At 40.0% G+C, this 25954-nt stretch overlaps 1 protein-coding gene and 1 long non-coding RNA gene across 12 annotated transcripts in view; one reads left to right on the top strand and one right to left on the bottom strand.

Moving 5' to 3' along the window:
- The window catches only part of cald1 (caldesmon 1), a 173356-nt gene that overhangs the window by 19716 nt on the left and 127686 nt on the right, over nucleotides 1-25954 (bottom strand). For 6 of the 11 annotated variants that reach the window (XM_008110500.3, XM_062983123.1, XM_062983122.1 and 3 more), the window contains 3 exons: nucleotides 3429-3578; nucleotides 1156-2332; nucleotides 401-484 (listed from right to left, as the gene is read on the bottom strand). In XM_008110500.3, coding sequence (XP_008108707.2) covers nucleotides 401-484; nucleotides 1156-2332; nucleotides 3429-3578 — 1411 coding nt within the window. Of the gene's footprint in view, nucleotides 1-400; nucleotides 485-1155; nucleotides 2333-3428; nucleotides 3579-24104; nucleotides 24410-25954 lie in introns of those variants that run through there. The other 5 variants (XM_062983125.1, XM_062983126.1, XM_062983128.1 and 2 more) reach the window with 3 other exon arrangements.
- Nucleotides 24457-25954, top strand: part of LOC103278827 (uncharacterized) — a 37594-nt gene continuing 36096 nt past the window's right edge. Inside the window, exon 1 of the long non-coding RNA XR_506356.3 lies at nucleotides 24457-24551. This is a non-coding gene — a long non-coding RNA (uncharacterized LOC103278827). The remainder of the gene's footprint in view (nucleotides 24552-25954) is intronic.

Here is a 25954-nt window from a genome sequence, read left to right as displayed (position 1 = left end):
GAACCTGTTGTCTGCAAACTTTTATTGTATTGCGAAATGGAAATTATTAGTTAGATTCAGATTAAGGGGCTAAAGATATTTGAGGATATCAAATAGAAGAAATTAATCATCTCAGGAAGAAAAGTCATGATGAGGCAAAGGGAGAAATTAAGGAATGAAAGAATAGTTGGCGCTGGTTTAGAAACCCAGCATCAAAGGCGCCCTTAAAGTACTAAATATGTATACGACCCACAAAAAGTGATGGCACCCACCACCAACAAGTGCCATCAATCAACCTGTCAATATTAAAGTATGAATTTGGGACCAGTTCTCATGGCTCCAGCCAAGCAGGGGGCATTGTATCAGTGATTTTTGCTAAGCATCTCCTTGGAAATCATCAGGAATATCTGGCAATAGTTACCTCTTCTTTTCGGAATGGCGACCGAAGTTTCTCGTCTTGTAGCTTGTCTTTTTTAGCTTCCACTTTAACCTCTTTCTCTTCCCCCTTGTGCAATATGTTTTGTAAGATGAAAACATCAACTGTACATCACTCCCTATACAACATTTGCAGCGGGTGCTTCAACAAAGCTGTGCTCACATACCCCCTCAATCTGTGCCGCCGCCTGCTGTGCTCACAACGCTCTCCGAGTGGCACTGTGGCTTTCACATTCTTCCTGCACATTTGCACTTTCCTTCCACATTTTGGAGTGCCCATGTTCTCACACATCACAGCAGAGCTCTGGCTAATTCTCAGGGATGCTTATTCAGCCGTCACGCCACGTATGTTCTCTGGGTGCTTGTCCGCAGCCTGTGCTGTGTCTTGGTACTTGCATATGCGCTCAGCTATTGCCCTTGGTCAATTTTTTACAGCCATAGAAAGAGAAAGCAAGGAAACTGTGGAGAATACAGAGCATGCATACATTTCAGTGAAAAGATTCAAGACCCGAAAAGGAAGCAACTTCATTACACACCATGCACAGACTGGGTTACAGACAAGGTGGAAGCAAGTTAAAGTTCAAAGAGGAGTAACGTTTTGGCAAGAGTTAGTAGGCAAATGTGCAGAAAGAGAAATGTGAGCAAGTTCCAATCCAGTTTTGTTGGTTCATTTCATAAAATGCATTACATTTGCTACAAAACACAGGCAGAAGCTGATTGGGTGCAAAATGTTTACTGTACCTTCTTTCTTAGGGAAGCTGCTGAGGGGATTTCTTCTTGTACTTTCTTCTCTTTTACCTGCTTGTCTTCTATTTTCTTGTCTTCTACCTTCTTCCCTTTCACTTCAGCTACCTTTTTTTCCTCGGCCTTTTGTTTAGCTTTTAACCTTTCTTCTTCTAACTTGGCCTTTTCTTCCGCTGCTCTCTTGGCCTCTGCCTTAGCTTTCTCCCGTTCCTCAGCCTCCCTTTTTTCCTTTTCCTTAGCCCTTTCTCTTTCTTCGGCTGCTTTCTTTGCTTCAGCTGCCTTAATCCTTTCCCTTTCCTCAGCTTCCTGCCTCTCTTTCTCCTGGGCGGCTCTTTTCTCCTCCTCTTCAATTCTCTTTTTCTCCTCAGCAGCTTTCCTTTCCTCCTCTGCTTTAATCCTCTCCTGTTCTTTCCTTTCCCTTTCTTCTGCTTCTAGTCTCTCTTTTTCCTCAGCCGCCCTCTTCTCAGCTTCAAGCCTCTCCTTCTCCTCCTCTGCTTTCCTTTGCTCCTCAGCTTTGGCCCGCTCCATTTCCTCTCTCTCTGCTCTCTCTTTCTCCTCTATTTTTTCCTTTTCTGCTTCATCATCCTCTTCTTCATCCTTCTGACCCAGAGCGACTGTGACAGTGACGGCCTCCCCACTCCCCAATAGGACATTGATGTCATTCTCTACTTTTCCCTCTTCTGCATTTACCTCTGGATATTTTATTTCCAACACTACAGCTTCCTCCTCAGTGTCTGTTTTCTTTTCTAATGTTACTTCTACCTGATTATCCTCTATGGCTCTCTCCTTGGGCTTGTCCTCTTCTGTCTCCTCCTTATCTTCCTCATCTTTCTTCTCATCTTCCTCCTCTTGCCTCAAGTTATTCCTCTGGTATGATTTGGTGATGGTTCCAGTTTCTTCCACCTCATAGCGTCGCCTCTGGGTTTCCACCTTTTCCTCTTTGTCTGGAGTTTCATTTTCTTCAAAGTTGTTCATCACCTTTCTGTTGACAAGGGACAGACTCTCATCGGTAATTGTTGGGTCAAATTCCTTTTGGCGCTCCAGGGCTTCCTGGAGACGCTTCTGGCGCCTTTCTTCTCTCCTTGCCATCCTCTCCAGGAACACGGCATCATCATCCCCATCACCTTGAGTATTTCTAACAGTTGTAGTACTTTTGGTCTCTTCGTCTCCAATGCTATAAGACAAAGAATGTATATGAACTGCAGAACAACAGCTTACACAAAAAACATGAAGCAGCTCTGAAACCCAACAGACTACTTAGATAACCCTGATAAAGATACGAAGGATATTTAGGGAGCCAACTGATATAACATCTGCTTGTCCATCTTGTTCAGTGGTTCCCAAACTCTGGTCCTCCAGATGTTTTAGACTTCAACTTCCAGAAGCTGTAGCCATCTTAGCCAAGTCACAAATTCTGGGAGCCAAAGTGAAAAACATCTGGAGGATCAAAGTTTGGGGACAGTGATCTAGTCTAACCTTGTCTGCTCTGTTTGAACATGACTCCAGAACCTTGGCAGAGTCTGGAAATCTTACTTTTTTGACTATAACTTCAAGAAATCTGAGGCAGCATAAAAAATAACATTTCCAAGTTCTTTCACATTACACCCTCTTTAAACTGGCAATGTCAAAGATTTGTATATACAGTATTTGTAATCATCAGGAATAACAACTATTACAATATTTTAAAAAAACATAGTCATCCCGCAATATCAATGGATTCTAAATATTTTCAACCATCCATGGTTTACAAATACTTCCCCCCCCCCCCCCAAACCGCCAGCTGAATGTACTGGAGATTTTAGCTTGAGCAGATGGGAAGCAAGAATGGACTCCAGCAATACTGATTCTCATACGACATTCACTAGGCTCCCCAGGACTTAAAAAACAGATTTTAAACAAGGACAAGAAACAGTGTTTATGTCTGGAGTTTGTGCGGAAAATGTGGTAAGAGATTTCTAGCTGTAGGCTCAATTTCTACAGTACCGGGAAATGGGAACAATTGCTGCCTGCTAGCTTTGCATCTGCTCAAAGTACACATTTGAAAACAAGCCACTGATTATAAACACAGCTTAAGTTTCAAGTACATTCTCTTGAAAGCTGCTGCTGGAATTTCCTGGTAAAATGGGAGCTAGACAACACCATGTTGAACTGCAGAAACAGTTAATTGTTCAGTGCTCCTAACGTGACTAACAACCCTGGAAGTCAGGTAGGCAGTAGAAAGACAGTCCACCAAAAGTTAGTAAAACAATTTAGTTAACACAGAGCCTTACTTGTTCTGTGCGTTGACTTCGGTCTTCTCTGTCCCTTGCCCTGTTAAGTCATCATCTTCCTTGTGCCTTAGTCGTTCCTGCCGGGCCCGCCTACGACGTTCTCTGGCAGCTTCTTCATCATCATCATCATCATTTCTTTGGTAAGCTAATCTGAAAAACACAATTTTAGGCCCTTTATTCCATAAATCTTTCAATAACATTTAGAGTGACTATAAAATGCATATAAGTGTCTTCCAAAATATTAGATTCTGCTAAGACAACAGAGCTTATTTGTTTGGATAGCAAAGTTCCCCAATTATTTTTAATGAACAAGCAAGAAAAGTTATCTACAGTCTTGCCTATGTGAGACTTACAACAAGAGAAAATGGCAGAGCGGGCAAAGAAGAGCTCAGTAGTAAGAGATAAATATTAGGATTTGTGGTTTTTTTTTTAATTTCTTTATTTGATTCATATTCCTGCCATTCTCCCAAAACAGCACTTCTTAATGTTTGCTTTACCCTGGACCTCTTATGCCCATCAGTGAAAGACTTCTTCTCCTTGAAATTGATGTATGTTTGTTCATCCACCTTCCTTTCCTTTCCCTTCATTTTTTTCTTAGCATACAAGTATTTTAAAGTCCACATGGATCTGCTATGAGGACATCACATCCCTGACAGGGATCCATGGACCACAAGTTAAGAACCAAGCTGGAAGAAATCCCCACTCAGCCATAGAAACTCACTGGCTGACCTTGGAAAAGTCACACCTTTCTCAGTCTAAGTGGAAGAAAATGACAGACCTTCTCTATTTTTATTTTTATTTTGCCCAGAAAACTTATGATACAGACCACATCAGTTGGAATTAACTTGAAGACACATCAGTTAGAGAAAACATTCTTGGAGGCTTTTCCTCTTGTAAGTAGAAAGATACGGATTTGAGCCAAAAGATTCTGTATGGACTGTCAGAACTACAAAAAAAATTCTGAGAGGGATGTCTGGGCACTGTTGTGGGCTTTGAAGTAATTTCCAACTCATGGGCAACCTCAAGATCATGTGGTTTTCTTGGCACAATTTGTTTAGAGGGGGGTTGCCTTTGCTAAGAGAATGTGGCTTGCCCAAAGTCACCCAGTAGGCTTTCATGTCTGAGCAGAGATTTGACATTTGGTCTCCAGAATCATGGTCCAATGCTTGGTCTCAATGTGGCAATGAAAAACCAATGTTGCTGTTATTATCAAGTCATTTCCAGTCTATGAAGATCCTAAAATATTATGCTAGAGATGGAATATTCTGGTTGGTTCCATTCTGTTTAAAATATGGATCAACACATCAGCCTGTATGTGCAGCTCTTCTTTAGAAATGTAGCTAAAAAGTTCTTCAAGATGACTGCCTAAGACTTCAAAAGTTCCCACTATGCCACTGATTATGTGGAAATGTAATGTTGAAAGTATTTGTAAAGAGGAGGCAGATGGGAGCACAAAAGGAGAAAGGAATGAACAAAAGGAAGAGCAGCTGATTCAGCAGAGAGTTCACACTTCACTTTGAAGGGATCCAAAAGAAAAAATAAAATTCAATGTGGCCACTGGGTAAGGTTTGGTTAACATGCCACCACTAAAAGAGAAACCATGTTCCCATGCAAGATTTCTTGGCTTTGGCACAGCTTAAGCTTTTGTTGTGGCTTTTGGACACAACAAAACTGTTGTGCCCCAAAGTCACAACTGTTTCTTTAGCTTTTATGTTGGTTAGTAAAATCTTGCCATTAAAAAGGGAAAGAAAATAAGGAAAGGTCACACCAGGGGGACAGCCCCATGCTAGGAACTGAGTTCAAAGCAAAAACACGGCAAAAGCATACCAAAAGTGGAGAGTAAACAACTGGCACAGAAAGCAAAGAAAGCCCAAAGGTTGATTTTGCTTGATGTCAAAAGCTAAAATTGCATTTCTAGTCCTGTTCTCTCCTCAAGCTCAAGAACATCTAATAAGACTGAGCATCTCTTATCCAAAATGTTTGGGACCCGGAGTATCGTAAATTTGGGATTTTGGAATACAAAATTGTAAGTTATGTACATAATTAGATATATCATTTCTGTTTAGTATACACATAACCTGAAGGTAATTTCATATGATATTTCTTATAATTTTGTGCATTTTTAATCATGCCAGAAGCGACTTGAGAACATACTGCAAATCGCTTTTGATGTGAGAGAATTGGCTGTCTACAGAGACATTACCAAGGGGATGCCTGGATATGTTACCATCCTGCTGGGAAGCTTCTTTTTTGTCCCCGCAAGCTAAAACTGACAGACGGGAGCTCACCCTGTCTTGCGGATTTGAACCTGCAGCCTTCAGGTCAGCAACCCAACCTTCAGGTCAGCAGTCCACAATGAACAAAGGTTATCTACATTAAATCATCAGAAAGCAATGGTGTCACGATCTCAGATACCCATGTGGACTATTTTTGATTTGGAATATGAAGGATTTCCAAATTCCACAGTAAAGAATGCTCATTCTATACAATGTCTATTTAACTCCTGCAAACCCAATTTTATAATTTCCCCCTTCCTGGATGGTGGGGTGATCATAGTGAGCATATGAAATGTTGCAAAACCCAGGGCAAGGGAAATTTTCTTTAAAGGAGGAAAGGAAACTGGACATCCAGCTGCCATTTTTATTGTTGCTTTTATTGTTTTTATTGTTATTTTAAAGCCAAGTGTATTGTTTTAATCTATTTTTGTAAACCGCTCCGAGCCAAACCGGGAGTAGTGGTATATAAGTTTAATAATAAAATAAAAATAATAAATTTTCAGTGGCAGCCATGCGTAAGATTTTTCTTCAAGAAAGATGTACACGCACACAAGACAAACAGAAAAAAGCTAAAATAATTCTAAACAAGAATATTCAACGAAACTTATAAGAAACACATTTTGCTGGAATTTGCTAATAATTCTCACTCATACTGTCAGATCCATAAAGAGGGCTCTGTATCACCTACGTCACCATTATGTAGGTCAAAATAATATTTCCTGATGTCTAAAATGAGGGTGAAGACGCTCTGGAAAAGTATAGGCCAACATCTGGCCTCAGGAATTCGTCACAAGTCTCAATAGTCCTCCAAACAAGACGAAAACGAAACACTGTCTTGCCTTCAGAGGGATGCAATGTTAACCCTCTCCAAAGAGGTAAATGATAAATGGTCATTGTTATCACTTCCTCCAAAGTAACCCTTTTACTACTTGATATGTTATTTTGTGAAAGGTCCATTGTTGTGCCCTCATTGCCACATAAAGCAACACATTACAGGGAATATCATTATTTATAATGTGTATTGTTCACATTTTAAAAATAAGAAGGCAAACATTGACTTTTATTCCCTTTCTTTGCAACTAGAACCTTGATATTTAAAACACTGCACTGTATGTTGCTCACTTCTCACTAAACCCATCATTTCTCTATTTGTACCATGTCTCCAAACAATGCCTTTTTCCTGGTGAAGTACCTGCCTTCCATTTGCTATTTGCCACCCCTGGGAAAATACTTCCATGGCAAGAGTTACCTCTTATACTCTTGGGAACCTGATATATCCTATTAAATATTCAGAAGATGTGGTAGATAGAAGCACACCTTTCCCTTTCCCTCGCCTTGTTCATGGCCCTCTCATCTCACAGTGCAAACTGGCACTTCAATGTTGAATAGGCGGTACAAATATTAAACAATACATCAATTTCAATCTGGTTTTTCATTTAAGGAGTACAAATTAAGTGGAGCTTATTAAAATGTAAACTGAACAAATTACTTTCCCATCCCTGATAAATCATAACTGTTACTTCTTAAGCAGTAGAATAGATACTGTGTACAATACAAGTCACATTCTACCGTGGAAGACAAGATGCCTTTCATTCAACCATGTTATTTAATTTTCATTTAATTTACATCTATGCTTTCTTTGAATATTGAATTAAAATGGCTTAAAATGTAAGATAAAACGCGTTGTAACACAACATTTAATGCAATTTAAAACTAAAAACATGAATTCAAAACAGTTTAGAATTATTATTATTATTTTATGACACAGCAAACAAGATAGATATGCTGGATTTCATATCACAAAATCACAAGTCGAACACTTCCCAAGTGTCTAGGACTGTGTGATATTATTATTGTTATTATTTATACCCCACTTTTTCTCTCCACAAAGGAGAATCAAAGCAGCAAATAAAATTCCATCTTAAGCATTGAACCTCCAAGCAGAAGTTGACCTTAGCATCCTAGAAGTGTTTTCTCCAGGTCCTCCAATACAACTCTTATGGTTAGCTTCTGATGGACACTGACCACGGAATCATGCTGGAGGACCCAGAGATTCCTAGGGAGATGTTCTCTCAGGTAAAATAATGACCAAATTTTTATTCATAGGGGTTTTTTTAATACTTTCACTGGAGTTCTATGTCCAAATTCCAAATAATGTGTAGGGTTGATTACAGTTTAATCTGTAGGGTAGATGTACCTTAAATATGATGAGGGGTGGGAGGATATAGCATATTTGAGAAGGAAATCAGTGTGCTACTTATACACATAATGATATCTCAGTTTTCCATCTAATCATCACTACTTTCCTGGGACTAAAGGCATAATAATCTATATGTGCAACTTCTTTGTAAAAATAAATTGTCAAAGGGAAAGATCAATCTGTTTTATTGAAATGTAATGAAAGCAGATTCTTCAAGCTACATTCCAAATAACTCTATAAATTGCCTCATGGATATATCTTAGGATGAATTGCAGCCAGGACTGCCCATAAAGTAAGCAAAACTAAAACCTTGAGCTACTGAAATAATGTTGAATCTGCCTCCAACACAAAGATAAAAGGATTTCCTGGAAACAACCCAAAGTGGGAGCAAGTAATTCACTCAATATGTGGAGTTCAGTAATGGTTTGCTGTTTCTCTTCATCTACAATAGGTTTGAGATTCCGAGAGAGTCTACATATGCACACAGAGAATGGCAGCCATTTTTCCTTTTTTTTGCCCATACCACACAGAGAATGCATTTGGATGAATCACATTCTCACATGTGGCCTTCTGTTCTCTTAACCATTCCATTCAAATATTATCTTACCAAGAGAATAAGTATTCCTTCAAAAAGCCCTATTCTTCCACCTCATTGTAGTACAGTGGTTCTCAACCTGTGAGTCCCCAGATGTTTTGGCCTTCAACTCCCAGAAATCCTAAATCTAGTAAACTGGCTGGGTTGTACCACCGTTGTAGTATGTAAGATATGTTGTGTTTTGAATAGTTAGAACAATGGAAAAGAGACCTGACATAGCAAGTTATTCAAGGCCAAGTTTAAGTGCCTGGAGGCATGTTTCCAAAAGTGTGACTAGCAGCTAAGCAAATAAGTGGCCTTTGCAACTGTTCAGGTAATAGCCTTCATCTAAATCAATTATCTGGAGATTAAACTCTGTTGTTATGGTTTAGTAAGTTTCCAACCTATGATGACCCTAAGGCAAACCTATCACAAGGTTTTCTGGAGCAGAAAGTATCTGATAAACTTAAGATCACCCAATGGGTTTCCATAGCCAAATGGAGGATTGAACCCTGTCTTCAGAATCACAGTCTAACTGTCAATCCACTACACCTTGCTGCATTAAAGAAATCACAAATATTAAAGAATGATATCTCATATAGAAACTAGGTATCTAAGGTTCAGACTGAAATGCTTGGGTTCAGCATAGAACTGAAGCGAAATCCCCTTTTTATATAGGTACTCTAAACCCAAGGATGGGCAACTGAGGCCCTCCAGATATCTTTGGACTGCAGCTCCCATAATTGTCACCATTGGTTATACTAGCAAGGTTAAAAGAGTTAGGAAACTGGTTTTTGGATTGAAAAGACACACACTGTTCTATCTGCTTCTTGTTTGTTTGCTTACATTTCCTGGATGTAATGCCTTTGCTTGCTAACACAGCTAATTAGTAATGTATTAATACATTAAATGTTTAATATTGCCAACATTAATGTATACAAACAATTTAACCAGAGCCCACTGCACATCTTCAGAATAACGCAGTAGTAGGGTTCATGAGACTTCATTCCAGTCAGTCAAAACATAGACACTTTGCCTTTCTCTGGTAATTTTGAAAGTTTATTCATTATTATGTTCCAAGTAGACAGGGCTTTTGTTGTTAACAGTGTTGGATTGCAAAGATGCATCCAAATATGGTGGAAGGGAAAGAGACCTTCTTGTGGTTGTTTAGCAGTCACTGAATAGTCATTTTCAGAGTTGAACAGGAAGTGGTTTGCAAGCAAATCCATGCTTGACAAGTATCCACAAAGTGCTTCCTTCCCAACATGCATATAATTTTTCCCAAACTAGAAGACTAAATACTGGTAACAACCAAAAAGCAATTGATAGGAAGGAAATAAAGCAAGCCTTACTGAACAAAAACCAACTGTAAAATTTCACATTAATTGAAGTAAACTCTGTTGATTTGGGGGAAGGGGAGGCTTGGCTTTACAAAGATGCTCAGTGCTGCAACGTGCAGGGAATACTGCTAACAAGAATCAGATGTCCCGCATTCTTGCCTCAACCAACGTCCCTGTATCCATGGCTAAATGAATGGATACCATGTGCAGCAGGGATCTATCTTCAAAGTGGGGATGAAGCTTAATGCGGACTCTGGGTATTTCCAAAGTTTACTGTTAACAACACAGGTAACCAGAAGCCTTTGGATTTCTCCCCCCCCCCCCCCCCATGAAACAGAAAGTTAAAATCATAGGCTCTAACAGGATTAGAGACAGAAGAATCCCACACAGCACTAGTAAAGAGAATACTGAAACATCTCTGACTTCTCTACAAACTTTCTATTTTAAGAAGGAAACTTCCTATAAAGTTTTATAATACAGCCTCCAAAGAACATCTGCAGCTTTATTCTCAGTGTACTCTTTTAATATATTTTGGTATAATTCACAAACAATACTTGCTGAATTTCCTCCATAGCAATAGAAGCAAAACTATAGTTTGATATTAGGTGAGACACAGAGAAGAGCCGCCCAAGAAGAACTCCAAAGATGTGCCAAGTTTGCATGGGAGAATGTGGTCCTTCAAATGAGTTGTATAGAAACATTTGATCTGCAGAAAAAATAGCATGATCAGCCACTTTATTAGCTGAGGATTGCAAGTAGCTCCCAAGGGCTCCACAACAAAAATTACAACACCTCACTTCCACATGCAGCATGACATGCCTGGACACTTAAGATTCAAAACTAGCCTGAACCCCCAGAATGGGTTCTCACCTCTGTCATAAGGCTTCACAAAATTACATAACACGATGCACCTGCTGAAATTCCCTCTTCTACACAACTGGAGTCGTCTCCAGTTTTTGCTCTGACAACCCTACTAGCAAGATGATGTGTGACTGCGTACATGCATTCAACAATTATTATCTTGGAGTCTAACACACCTGGAAACGTTCCATTCAGAAAGCCCGTCACTGAAAGGGTGGAATCTCAACTTCTCAGTGTATGTGAATATTTGCCTTCAAATTGCCTGTCAACTTATGGCGACCCCATGAATTTCATAGGGTTTCTTAAGCAAGGAATGCTCAGATATGGTTTACCATCTCCTTCTTTTGAAATATACATGCTTGGGATTAATAATACAAGATGCAAACTGAACTGCTGAGAAGCATTTGCTGTCCTTCTTCCATTGCACTGAATAGGTACTGTATAGAAGAATACTCTGGACATCCCAGTAGGACATGCAGTTGTGCTCCCAGCAAAGTACTTGCTCTTGGATTCTTGCCCTTGCCTTTCATCAGCTATCAAGCAACTCATTGTAAAAATGCCTTTTCCTGCAATGCAGGCCTGCGTGTTAGATGGGAAGACATCATTTTAAAACAAACATCAAAACACCAGTCTATGGAAAGAGAACCTCTGTATTTACAGCATTTACAATGTTCCCAGACTTTGCATGGATATGTGAAACTGACCTCTATCGGAATTACGAACCTCTGGTCCAAGAATACCATAAAGTCACATGGGAGGACCTAGAAAATGCCCAGAGAGGACATACTTTATCAAATGTAGACAAATGAAACTGCAGGCACTGATGACATGGATACAGGAGTTGTATTGTATTATTTGCATTGCCAGAATGGCCAAAAATAAACATTGGCACACAGTTACCTTTATAATTTTGAGAAGGCAAAGTTACCATTAAAGCATCTGGCTTAATCAACGTCTGTATCAAAGGATCTTTGTCTTCTGATGACAAACTGCCTTCACCTCTAAGTATAGAACAGGGAAAGGCATGACACAATTTGACGTGACGTGATATGTGTTTCATGCCAGTTTCACATACTGTCCTTTTCCTTGATTGTATCCCTGGATGCCTTTCCAAGTGGATTAAATTTCCAAATTCTGCACTAAAAAAGTGCTTATGAGAGACTGAATACTCAAAACTTGTGTGCGTGTTCCTTTTTAAAAAATAAAAAAATGATGGCAATGTCAGACTAGGAGTTAGGAGATCCGGAATCCAATTTGCACTTGGGACATGAAGCTTACTGAGTTGCCTTGAGCCAGACAACCTCTTTCAATTTATTGTATGCCATGCTGACGAGGACTGGTAGGATAAATTCTGAAATAAAGGAAGATTTTACATAGCTGCTCAGCAACTAAAGATTACATATTTTTTTTTTTTGCAAAATCTGGTGCTTCAGGATCACAGAATCATGGAGCTGGAAGAAATCATAAGGATGTGCTTCATTCCCAAGCTTTGAGTACATGTAAACTTTAATTTGTTCACATTCTTTCTTCAAAATGCTTGTCTTTTATTCCCTTCTTTTGTTGTTTCCCCAAAACTTTATTTTTTTTAGGACCATAGTTCTTTCAGGGCAGGGATCTATTCATTTCCTATATAAAAAAGCTTTGTACATCAGTGACATTGTAATAAAAACAGCAATGTGATCCTTCTCTTTTTGTGGTTCAACACATGGCCAGATGAAAGCTAAATCTGCCAAGTATGGCAGTAGATAAGAAAAGGCAGTGAGCAGAGAAGATAGGATATAGCCTGATCCATTCTGAAAGGGGAGGTAAAAGAATAAAAGAAACACAGAAAGAGTCAGAAACAATTGGAGAATGAAATCGGCATGAAGTTTTCATCCCAGGCACCCCTCGGTGCCTGGTTCTGACCTAGAGTAAACTTCTTACACAGAGACTTTGCTGCCAAGATACTTAACATTTCTGGGGCTATGAAGCGGTACAGTAATTATACAGAAGAGGCTTCAGGCCTGAACACACAGCACAAATGATACTTTCATGGCTAAAAGCCTACAGGCAATTTGGCTACACCGAGAGACACAAAAGCCAAGGTTCTGCAGCCTGTGTTCACAAGCACAATTATTTGGGGGGCCCCACCCTGAAAAGACACACCTTCCCAAACCTTACATTCAGGGAAGTGGAGTATGGTTTACTAGGGCAGAGATAAACTAGCATATTTGTATCTTTTTATTTTCTAGGTATGCATTTTTCTTTCCAAAAACAACTTTTCAAAGAGTCAACCGGAAAAATGCAGAGTTCAGACTCTAGGTTTCATCAGCAGTTCCATCAACTATGTATTGTCCAATGAATCCTCTCAAGCCGGATTTCCTCTGTTCATGTTTGCCTCAAGTTAAAATCGAAAGGGATGACAGGAATGCCAAAAGATAAAGAGATGAAAAACACTTAGCTGGTACTAGACTTAATTTGCACTGGATTTCATTCCAGGAGCTTCATTTTCAGCTAGGGCAAAGGCAGGCAACTGTGAAATTGAACCACATTATCCCTCTAGTCCTGGGGGGGGGGGGGGGTGCATGCTCCATCATGTCCACTCTCATAGAAAAAAATTTTAACCCCAAATGTGTTGTCGAACCAACCTGGACACAGTATATTATTTGAGAACACAGAAATGCTTGACCACTCCAACAACTATCATGTCAGACTACACAGAGAAGCCATTGAAATTCACAAGCATGTGGACAACTTCAACAGAAAGGAGGACACCATGAAAATGAAAAAAATCTGGCTACCAGTATTAAAAAAAACTCAAAAATCAGAACAGTAAATAAGAAGCAACATGCTGAGACATGGGAACTAGGGGCAGGTAACAAAGAATGCCCCCAGGCAGAAAGTAGCTAGATATAGCCATTCAATGCAAATTAGGGTGATTATCTGCAACATTTACAGCTGGCCTCCAACTGACAAGAGTTCTTCCCTTACCCTGGACTTCCCACATATATATATAAACCTTCCTTGCTTAGCTTCTCCATATACCTCATAACCTCTGAGGATGCCTGCCATAGATGTGGGTGAAACATCAGGAGAGAATACTTCTAGAACATGGCCATACAGCCCGGAAAACATACAACAACCCTTTAACCCTGAATGTCCCCAATGCTCTTTAGGGCACATTAGGCCAATTTACCCTAGATTTAGCCCTTCTTGGGACAATCTTCTTGAGTGATTTCAGCTTCGGTAAATTGCAAGTTTGAAGGCCCAGAGGGTCTAGCTTTCCAGAAGGCCAAACTGGACACAGATGGGTAGAAGGCAAAAACAGAGGTTTTATTCTCAATGGCCAGAGAGGATGTCAGTGGAGAAAGCACTCCAAAGTACTGACATAACACAAATGAAAAAACACAGCATTTATATTTCATTTGAAGCTACTGAAGAAATCCACACCACCTCCCAACTGGCTGAAAAACACAACAGATACTTGAGGAAGATGACCATCCCAAGAGGTAAAGCTGGCTCAAGACATAGTTGCTGGATTTTTCCCCACAGATATCCCCGATCTTATCATTGGGAGCAGGAAATGGATCCAGAGAGCTCTGATGTACATCCATTGGGTAATCTTCCCCCAGTCCATTGTGAAAGGATTATGAAAATTAAAGACTGGGGTCTTGGGTGCAACCAGACAACATTCCAGAGACAATTTATACGAACAGTTAATATAAGACAAAAGGTGTGGGCTCGCTAGGTTTTGTGGAGGTGTGATCTCTATTTCATATAATTGTATATACTTCATAATTTGGGGGTTTAATTTCTTGATATCAATCTAGGCCAAGGAGAGGATTTTTTAACAAGAAAAAGGATGGAAGTATTCCCATTTCAAAAAAGGCCTCTCCTGCACCTAAATTGGAATAGATGCCACATAACATCTCCTTCCTGGGGAAATTTGGGGACAAAAAAAGCAATGTAATTTTGACAACTGGGTTTCCAGGGCAGGTTCCAAAGATGGGGATTTAGAGACATTTTGGAGCAAAGGAAATGCCTTATGGACAGATTTATGTGCCCTATGGACAACGCTTTTTCAACACACACATTTCAGCTATGTCCTAAACATATACACAACACATGGAAGCCAATAGGTGTTTTTAACAAAATATAACCCACATCCTAGTAACTGTAGTAGAGAGCAAACAGGTCATGAATTTTCTAACTCAAGCCCATCTCTGTCTTTCCATTCCAGCTACAAATCTGTCCTCCCTACTTCGCATATAAACGTCAACTCTTTTCTTAGGATCTTTGCATATAGCCACTAAGGAGAAAGATTTGTCATCTTTCCTGTTTTGAGTGGGACTTTCCTGACTGCAAGGCTGATCTCTTTCTCCCACTTTGAACTCAGCCCTCTCTCTTTGTTCTAGTGGCTCTTAACATGAGAAGTTTCCACATAAGGTTTCCACTTGTACTTCGGGGAATCCCTTCATGTTCAGGTTTCCAAATAATGCACAGAATACTTCATGGTATAGCTGACTTTTGTTGGTCTCTCAGATTATATTTAGTCCATTAATAAGCATTGTACAAGTTCAGGTCATAGATCAAAATATAACATGGCCCTCACCTATGCAGACAGGTACCCACAATGTAATTTACTAGGCATTTTGTACATCCTGTAGCATGATTCTATAGCAAGCTTCCATTGGAAGCTGATCACTGAATTGCATTGAAGGACATAGAAATAATAGAAAGGTGTTCTCTTCCTTGCCGTATCATTCATTCATTTCAATAGTTTCATTACTATTTGTGATTTCACATCTCCATGGTAAATCCAGAAATAGACACAACCATAGGTATGGTGACCATACTGTAGAACATTTTACACCACACAGCTCTGACATTGTTCTTATGTAAAAAAAAAATTTCAAGAAGCACTGTAACAGCATTTAGAAGATATAAACATTGAAATAAAACAAAACTAGTAGTTAGGTAGAATCAAAACTGGAATGCTGAAAAGTGTAGGACTTGCTGCTTCTCCTAATGTATTCTAATTCAGCAAGGATTTTTAAAAGATATGATTAACATTCCTTTTAAAACAAGTAAATTGATACACAGTTTCTAGCTTTCATGTTTCTGACAGAGTTTTTTTAAAGTTCCAGGGCCCATCTTAAAAACTTAGAAGCCAAGCCAACTAAACAGGATTTATGGATCCCTGCTGATGCCTCCCATCACTTTAACCTAGATGCATCTACACTGCAGAATTAATGCCGCTTGATATCACTTTAACTGCCATGGTTCGATGCTATGAAATCATGGGAGTTGTAGCCTGGTGAGGCACAAACCCCTTTTGGCAGAGAAGGAAAAAGATCTTGTAAAACTACAACTCTCATGATTCCTTAGCATTCAGCCATGGTAGTTAAAGTGGTGTCCAACTGCATTAATTCTACAGTGTAGATATACCCTTTATTAGGAGCAAGCACTGGAGGCTTGTGTCATCTCCTCTTCACTACAAATCCTACCAGGGAGGAAGGAAGATTCTTCCTTGCCTGCTTTGTTCCACTTGGCAGCAAGAAAGTTTGGCCTCCCTCGGAGCATGTAGTGATTAAAAACTCTCCTCCTTTTTCCGGAGCTACCAATTGGTCACTTGTCAGAACATACCAAAAATGAGCAGAATATATTTGTGTTGTTTTCCACCGCTCTTTACTGTTTTGCATTTTGTTCCCTTTCCTCCCTGACATCAATCTGGAAACTTTCCCTTGCATTCCAGCTCCCTTCCAGGAAGAAGCAACGAGGGGAAGGGAGGTAGGCAGAAGGTCAGTCCAGAGAAAAAGAAGGAGCGGCAGAAGAACAGAGAAGAAGCACTGTAGTCCAAGTTGGAGAGAAGAGGCCTGGCCTATTGCTCTCCCTGCCTTTATTACTGGATATATAGATGCTAATTTTGCTGAGAAGTAATGTGAAGATTGCCAAATATAGGGATTTTTTTTAACATTCTACAAAATTCTGCTCTGCTAGAGAAAAGAACGGGTTCACTTAATAACTGCCAACCATCCCAATTGGCAGGGACAGTCTTAATTGGTCTTCTGTAATTCCTTTTTTAAATGTCCCAGTTTCATCCTCCTCCTCCCACCTTCCCTTTTGTCCTAATTTTACTTCTGCAGGTGCAAATTAAGTACAAATGTCCAAACTAGTTTGCACTCAATGAATTCAGCAGCGAAAAGGTGAGAAGGTGGCAGAATCTTGCGTATCCCAATAGGTTCTGACAAAAGCAAACTGCTGCAGGGTCTCCTTGTTTGTATGTTCTTCCTCATTAATAATTTTCGCACTCTTGGCTACACTGTGATGTTGCTTAGCCACATATGTCCTGGTTTACATCTGCAAAATGTTGAAGATATGGAACTTGGAAGCCATCTAGGACACACATGATTGAATGCATATACACATGCAGGAAATTCAGAATTAGCTTCCATTCAAAACACAGAAAAAATGAGGCTTTATAAGAAGAGAACAAAGCTAAGAACTGAAATCTTCTGAATTTAATGTTATGCGTACTTTATCTCTCCTGGCCTGAATTGTCATTTCAAGTTTCATGTCTCTTTCCTAGAAAATCCTAGTATTGCATTTCCAAAATGTATAGCCAGCCCTTCACATTTGCAGGTTTATGTTTTGTGGATTTGATTCTATGTTGTTGCATGGCAGGGAGTTGGACTGGATGGACCTTATGGTCCCTTCCAACTCTGATTCTATGATTATTCCTGAATTTGATTAATATGGTTCCGCTCGGTCCTCTGGCACAACTCTATGGAGATACTTTAAAAAGTCTTAAAAATACTGGTTTTTTTATTCACAGTACTAACATTTTTGCAGTACTGTAGTCCTAGTCCAAGCAAATATGGAGGGCTGACGGTAGTTAGTTAGCATTATATACCAGGGAACTGCATTGTTGTACAGTAAAGAATTCTAACTGAGAATTGCAGGAACCTAAAGGATTAAGCCAGTGCTTTAATGTGACATCAAACTGCTATAATTGTGTAGTGTAAATAACCCCGTGGTTGCTTCTCTCTCTCTCTCTCTCAGTCTCTCTGTGTCTCTGTCTCTCTCTCTTGATCCTTCTGCCAGCAGGGAAAAACAGGATTTTTTTTCAAGACTGAGTGCTCTCTATTTTTATTGTTTAGTTTTTAATTATGTTTTATTTGTTTTCATGTTGGGCTGAATCCAGTCTTTCATTGGCTGCTGCAGCTGAGGTTTCTTTCCCTCCTGCCTTCAGGTCTTTGTGCCACCTGAGAAATGCCTCTGGACAAGTTGGTAACCTTCAAAATACATGTGAAAATGAGCATGATTGACTAATGAGGCTAGATTGAGATGGAACGATCCTGGGAGGAAAAGGGCAAAAGTGGGGGCCCTACGATATACATATCTTAAAAATGCCTATTTTTGTGAATATGTGCAGGCATGTTTCCAAAGCAGTTACTGACATTATCCTTCTTAGGTATTTCAGCTTTTCTTGCCACATCCAATATCTGACTCAACAAGCGACAACACACACAACGGAAACGAAAGACGGCTAGATTGTCGTGATCATGGGCTCTACAAGGGATTTCAACAGCAGAACAAACTGTCCCATGACCAGCTAGCCAAACCACTCCTGAGCATGCCAAACCACACCTTATGCTTCTCAGATGGGCAGGAGGGGAGACAGAATGATCCACTTCCTCAGTTCTTTAATCTCACCACTAAACGTTGGGTATTTTCATTTGTCCTTATTAGGATATTAGCCTCTAGTCCTAAAATTTCTCGCACTAGCATATGAAGAACGTCAGCAATAAAAATAAAGCCCAAACTCATAACTTAAAAAAAAATAGAAAGTCTAGGAATTAGGTTTCTAACTTTCAGGACTAGAACTTGTTCTGAATGCCTGTGGTCACTTCTGTAATGCCAAAATTCAGCAGTTTCATTTAACCATATCTGACAAAATATGTCCTCTCTAGGCATTTTCTAGGTTCTCCAGTGTGACTGTATGGTATACTTAGGCCTGAAGTCCTTCATTTCAATCCAGTTCACTATTATGGATGGTTTTGCGTATCCATGAGAAGTCCAGGAACATAAGGGTGTCACAGAGTATATGTAATTTTGAATAGAGTGCGCTAAGGCTATCTGCTTCAATGTGAAATGATCGCATTTATGCTTATGCCACATCTGAATACTTTTTCAAGATTCAAAAGGGGCTCTGGAGACATTTAAATAGGATGAACTCAGTCTACAAATCATTCACATTTATAATTTTTCATTCTAAACAAAGTGCAAGGTCTACTATCTGTGACCAGAGTGTCTTCTGTCAAGTAGCAATATTTTTACTTCTGCAGAGCAATTAGAACATCATATGTAAAGCTACACAACAATCTGTTGTCAGGCTTAGGCTGCTCACCTATTAACAAATCCTCTCCATTTTGTTTATTCTTTTTTGTCAGTTCTCAAGGACCCAGAAATTTTTAGAGAACATATTCAAGACATCTGCAAAAGTAAAACTCACAAACATGGAGAGTCAGCTGTAACTCAAAGGTAAATGAGGCTTAAATGACTGAGGTGTTGACTAGGAAGTCAAAATACAAATTTCATGTCTGGAAACATCAGGAAAGTCCTACTGGATCAGAACCAAAGCATCCCCTTTCTCACAGCAGGCAGCCAGATGTCTCTGGGAAGCTGACACACATTCAATACTCTTCCATTACTGCAGTAAATCACTAGTATGCCACTTCTGAACTTGGAGAGCCTTATGAACTTACAATGTAATGTTATTTATTTATTTCTTTGCTTAATACACATTTTATTTATTGCACCTTTCTTCCATTCAAGGTAATTTACAAGGTACTCTATTATGTCCTATTTATCCTTATGACAACACCATGAGGAAGGTTAGGCTGAAACAATGGTTCTCAACCAGAGGTCCCCAGATGTTTTTGGCCTACAACTCCCAGAAATCCCTGCCAGTTTACCAGCTGTTAGGATTTCAGGGATTTGAAGGCCATAAACATCTGGGGACCCCAGGTTGAGAACCACTGGGCTGGGAGATACTTAGTAGCCCAAAGCCACCAAAGAAGCATCATGGTTGAGTGGGGATTTGAACTTGATCATTTTACGGTGCTTCCAAACAGAGTCAAAATGTAGGAGAAATAAGTGAGCCAAAAAATCACAGGACCTGATAGCAAGTCCAAACACAGACCTGTCAGTAAAAGGTCCCCCATCATCCTGATGCCTTCATTTGTAACAGATTTTTGAAATCCGTAAGATGGACAGGGGAACATCCAGCAGAAGTTTACTTTATTTTTTTTTAATTGACCCTCCGAGATGCACTGGACTTTATATGTGCTGATTCAGATATCTAAATATACACACAAGCATATTTCTTATTATCTCTCCTCACCCTACTGTAAATTCAAACTTTGTCTAATTTCATAAACATCAAAACAAAGGAATGGTTGAAGAGAGTTCACCTTGGAAACTGCCGTGAGTCCCTTTGGGGAGATAGAGTGGTATATAAATAAAGTTTTACTTACTTAAAAGGTAAAGGTAAAGGTTTTCCCCTGATGTTAAGTCCAGTCGTGACCGACTCTGGGAGTTGGTGCTCATCTCCATTTCTAAGCCGAAGAGCCGGCGTTGTCCGTAGACACCTCCAAGGTCATGTGGCCGGCATGACTGCATGGAGCGCAGTTACCTTCCTGCCGGAGCGGTACCTATTAATCTACTCACATTTGCATGTTTTTGAACTGCTAGGTTGGCAGGAGCTGGGGCTAACAGCGGGCGCTCATTCCGCTCCCAGGATTTGAATCTGGCACCTGTTGGTCCGCAAGTTCAGCAGCTCAGCGCTTTAATGCATTGTACCACCAGGGGCCCCTACTTACTTACTTGTAATTGCTTTTTAATTGTGCTTCCACTTAGCCATATGTGTGTCCGTGGCTCCATTTGTTTACAGTCCTCATCAGCTCTTTTGAGATTTTAAAACACCTACATGCGCTGGAGTTGTCCAAACCAGCATATAGAAATGAAGTCACGTGTTTTCCTTGACTGCAGGGATATACAGTCATACGAATATGCACAATTTCAGCCGAAATCAGGTTTTAAGTACACCTTTTAAAACCTGATTTTCAACTGTTAATTTGAATCAGTGCACATTTTCCTTAAATGTCATTTAGCCACCATCCCCTTTTATCCCAGTCTCTTCCACATTTTTAGGGCCTGTGTAGAAGGGCCCTCTAGTCTAGACTACACTTAGCCGGGCATCTTGTTATTGCTATGTACCTTCAGGTTGTTTCCAATCTTAGCCTAAGGGTTTTCTTGGCTAGATTGCTCAGAAGTGGTTTGCCATTGCCTTCCTCTGAAGTTGAGAGAATGTGACTTACCCAAGTTACCCTGTTGGTTTGAACCCTGGTTCCCAAAGTCATAGTCCAAAACACAAACCATGCTGTGAAGTTTAAGACACACTTCTCAGAAAAAGTGCTATCTGCTGTCCTATTTAGTAATGGAAGGTTCATTGAAACAGCATCATCATACAAGGAGGCATGTATTGGTTTGGGGGGAATGCAAAGGTATGCAGAAACATGCTAAAACGTGCACACAGAGACACTAAAGGGAAAGAAGCAGCCCAATATGCAAGATCCATAGCCATGGAATGCTGACCTGCTATCATGAAGGGAAAGAGATAAACACCAACTCAGGAGAGAGATGGAACAGAGCATCCTGAAAGTAGGTGTGGCCAGCTGGTTGAAACTTGGAAGAGAAACACTGTGTATTATAACATTTTACTGTCAGTCCTATTTTATTATATATTAAAAGCCTAGCCTTCCTATGCCAGCTTCCCAAGTCAAAAGAGACCTCTGTGACCACCATCCTCCCCACCTTTCCTTCCTTTGGCCATTTCCAGTATTTGGAGATAGGAGATGGTGGAGTCATGCCAGAGTGGGAAGTTCATTCATTGACATTTCCAGGACTGCTGAAAGATGGTGTCAAAGGTTCTTTGGGGCTTGATACACACAAGGGAAAATCATATACAGATTTAATATCAACTTACTATTTTACGTAATGTAATACAATAATGTAACATTGGAACCCCGGTGGCGAAGTGTGTTAAATCACTGAGGTGCTGAACTTGCAGACCGAAAGGTCCCAGGTTCAAACCCCAGGAGCAGCCGCTGTTCGCTCCAGCTTCTGCCAACCTAGCAGTCCGAAAACATGCCAATGTGAGTAGATCAATAGGTACCGCTCCAGCAGGAAGGTAACGGCGTTCCATGCAGTCATGCCGGCCACATGACCTTGGCGGTGTCTACGGACAACGCCGGCTCTTCGGCTTATAGATGGAGATGAGCACCAACCCCCAGGGTAAGACATGACTGGACTTAATGTCAAGGGAAACCCTTTACCTTTTTAAATACAAATGTGACATTTTGCTAACAAAATCTCAGATCAGCATGTAAGCACTTGCTTTAGTTCTGGGAGGGAAAAATCTAAACATCCATACATAATGTAGGAATTTAGTAGGATTCAGTCTAATCGGAAGTTATGGGTCTGCTTGTGACTACTGAAAATATTCCTTATTCCTGAATCAAAAGGCTTGGAAAATTTATGTGTGATATAGTGGAATAGCCATCTCTAAAAATGGCTTTTGTTTCCTTCCCTTCACATGAAGTATGTTTCCGTACTGATGTCTCCATCCAATATGTGCCTACCTGTGTATACTTTCAAGAGGTATACATTCTGGAAGGTTGGCCAGTCTGCCAGCTTCAAGACCCTTTATCTTAGCATGTGTCACTTTATCCAACTTGGAATTTGAATCCATTTTCCCAACGCAGAAAAAACTGGGGTATACAAAACTGATAACTGGAAATGAGCCAAAGGAATCAGAGAATTATATAGTAAAAAATCAAACAGCAAATAAAAAGATGACCAAAGGCTACTGAAATGTCATTTTGCTCCTAAGTCTTTTTTTAATCAGTGTGATAGCAGCTGCTTTGTATTCAATTTATCACTTTATTTTGGGAAATGTTTGGCCTCCACGTATCTTCGTCACTTCATTAGATTCTCACAATACGAACCATGCTATAAAATCCATAGTTTGAGAGCTCAAACCCAATCCATTTGAATCATTTGGGGGAGCGATTATTTATAAATGTTTAACGCAGGCATATAATAGTCCCTGCTCTCTGTCACTATGTACAGTATGACCCTCTTATCAACAGGTTCAATGTCCACAATTTTACTGATTCACACTCCAAAATATTTCCCCCACAAGTATTTTTGTACCTCTTTATATCTTTCAGTGTAATTCTATGATATGCATCCAGACCACATATAGTCAAAACATAGGGTTCACTCTTATTCATGGTTTCATGAATCCACAAGAAGTCTTAGAAGGTGTCCTATGTGGATAATGGGGGTTGAACTGTATTTTAAAGGCTTCAGATGTTCTCAGTCTTCCCAAGGTATCAATTTACTACTAGACTTCATGCCCTTAGTGTGCGTCCAAACTTAATTAAAAGTCCCAGATTTTGATCTTGTTATTTCCAATTATATACTGAATTAATAAACCAATCTAGGGAGCTAGGCTGGTTTATTAATTCATACATAGAAAATTTCTGATCCTACCAGGAGCTGACTGAAAATATTGTGGGATAAATAGAAAGTGTATGGATTTTCAAGCTATAAAAAAGAAGTGGAACAAAATCAAAGACTTTCTGATGCTTTTAATCAGTCTGGTTACACCCTTAGTTTCATAGAATCCTAAAGTTGGAAGAGACCTCGTGGACCATCCAGTCCAACCCCCTGCCAAGAAGCAAGAAAGTCGCATTCAAATAATCCCCAAGAGATCCAAGAACATTTCCTTATTTCTTAAAATTTGTCAAGGCACTTTAAAAAGAAAAGGTAGAGATGTAATTCCTAGCTTAAGATTTTTAATTGGAGGAAAATTTAGCAAAAATCCAGAAAGGACACAAAAAAATAATTCATACTATCCAAAAAAATCATATTATCAGTATGTCCTCTTTCTCCACCCTTTCATATCACTAGTGTCCTCAAAGTCCAGTCCTTACCTAGAGAATAAGCAACATCCAAGTTCAACACTGAGGAAAGTGACCTATGAATGATATCAAGTAAATATCAATAACCAAGAAGCCTACCCATGAGCCAGATCAAAATGTCTTTGAATTCCTACAAAGTTACGGCTGTTTTCACAGAAAAAAAATTACCTTGATTAAGGAGGCAGGGAATCAGGCAAAGTTGAAGCATTTGTTCACAACTATTTCAACATGTCGCAACTTCTTTCTCGTTTCCTTCCCTCAAATGCCTGAGCCAAGTTTTCCAAGTTTAAACAGAAAGTCTGGAATTTGTATGAGCATTTTCCATGCTCATACAAATACACATCTCACCCGCACACCCACTCCCCATCACTAGCAAAATAAATCAGGAACTCACCTGGAAAGACCTGAGATGTTTGTCCTGCAATATTCTCCACTGATCATGCCTGGAATATAGCAGAACCAGATGGGAGTCGTTGGAGGAAGGAGCAGAAAGTAGAACCAGGGAGCAAAAATATCCCTTTTGCCTTCAAGCAGCCAGGATCGATATTGGCTGTATTTGCTTACTAACTTGCCAGCTAACAGCTCTGAACTGAGCCCTGTGGTATGTATTATACAGCAGCCACAACTGAACCCTCTGATCTACTATCTATTCTGATCCCTCCTCCACTCACTTAGTCCCTTTGCACTACAGATCATATGATCCCAACGCCCCCCCCCTTGCACCACCTTTACTGTATTCTCCCTAATAGAGCCACAGCTGCAAAACTCAAGGCCATTCTTTCCAAACAGGAAAGCAGGGATTCTACAGGTTTCCCTCAGCTGTTCCATTATGATGCAATGGGTAAGTGGATACCTTTGCTGCCTTAAGTATTATTGTTGTTGTTCTTCTTTCTGGTTTGGTTTTGTCAAAGTGAGCACTGAGCGGCTGGAATGTGAAACTCAATGCAAAGGTGTTTGCTTACTTACAAAGACATATTTGCCATAGGAGCCACATTCCAGGTGAGCCAACATGTGAGCAAATGCCACTGTTTCAGATGAGAAGCCCGTGGAAATGCCAACCGAGCACACAAATAATAATAATAATAATAATAATAATAATAATAATAATAATAATAATTTTGTACTTGCCTCTCCTCAAGACAGGGCACAACACAGTTAAAAACACATTTATGCAAAATATAAAAACATTATGCAAAATGGACACACATGCACAAAATTATGTCCAATAAATCCTGGTGGCATCATGAAAAAAAATCATAGAACCTTTCACAGTCGAGTCCATAAAACAAATGACATACTATGCTCAGGTAGCAGTAGAACTTGGAAAAATTACTTTTTCTGAATTAAAACTTCCACATTTCCCCAGTCAGCAATGTAAGCACCCATGCCAGCTGGGGAGTTCTGGGAGTTACAGTCCAAGGAAACTCGGGCTAGAAGCTATAGATATTTAGCTGAACATATACATATATAAACACATGATAAAGGGATGGCCCCTGGTACAACTGAACCACCAAAGCACTGAGAAATGGAAGAGGTGCAGGTGCAACACGGTGGTGTAGCTACGTACACAGGGTGGGGGCAGAATAAAAAAGCTGACCCCCAATGAAATTTTCCTCCACTCCTTAATATTGCATTATTGCTGAGTGCTTTCAAATCATTTTCAACCTATCACAAACTTAAGGCAAACCTTACATGAGGTTTTCTGGGCAAAATTTGTTCAGATTTGCCATTGCTTTCTCCTGAGGCTGAGAGAGTGTGACTTGCCCAAAGTTTGATTGTCCATTCAGCCGAATATGTTATGTGGCTGAGTGGGCAATTGAACCCTGCTCTCCATAGTCGTAGTCCAAACTCAGATCACTACACTCTTTCCAAACTTCAGTTGAACATTTAGAAATAGAATGTGTGTTAAAGCGCTGAGCTGCTGAACTTGCGGACCGAAAGGTCCCAGGTTCAAATCCCGGGAGCAGAATGAGCGCCCGCTGTTAGCCCCAGCTCCTGCCAACCTAGCAGTTCGAAAACATGCAAGTGTGAGTAGATCAATAGGTACAGCTCCGGCAGGAAGGTAACGGCACTCCATGCAGTCATGCCGGTCACATGACCTGGAGATGTCTATGGACAACGCTGGCTCTTCAGCTTAGAAATGGAGATGAGCACCAACCCCCAGAGTCGGTCACGACTGGACTTAATGTCAGGGGAAACCTTTACCTTTACTATAAAAGAAAGGGGCAGTTAAAATTATAAAGG

This window comes from Anolis carolinensis, chromosome 5, assembly GCF_035594765.1.
Source record: "Anolis carolinensis isolate JA03-04 chromosome 5, rAnoCar3.1.pri, whole genome shotgun sequence".
In the NCBI taxonomy this organism is placed as follows: Eukaryota; Metazoa; Chordata; class Lepidosauria; order Squamata; family Dactyloidae; genus Anolis; species Anolis carolinensis.
This window is presented reverse-complemented; position numbering and strand designations above follow the sequence as displayed.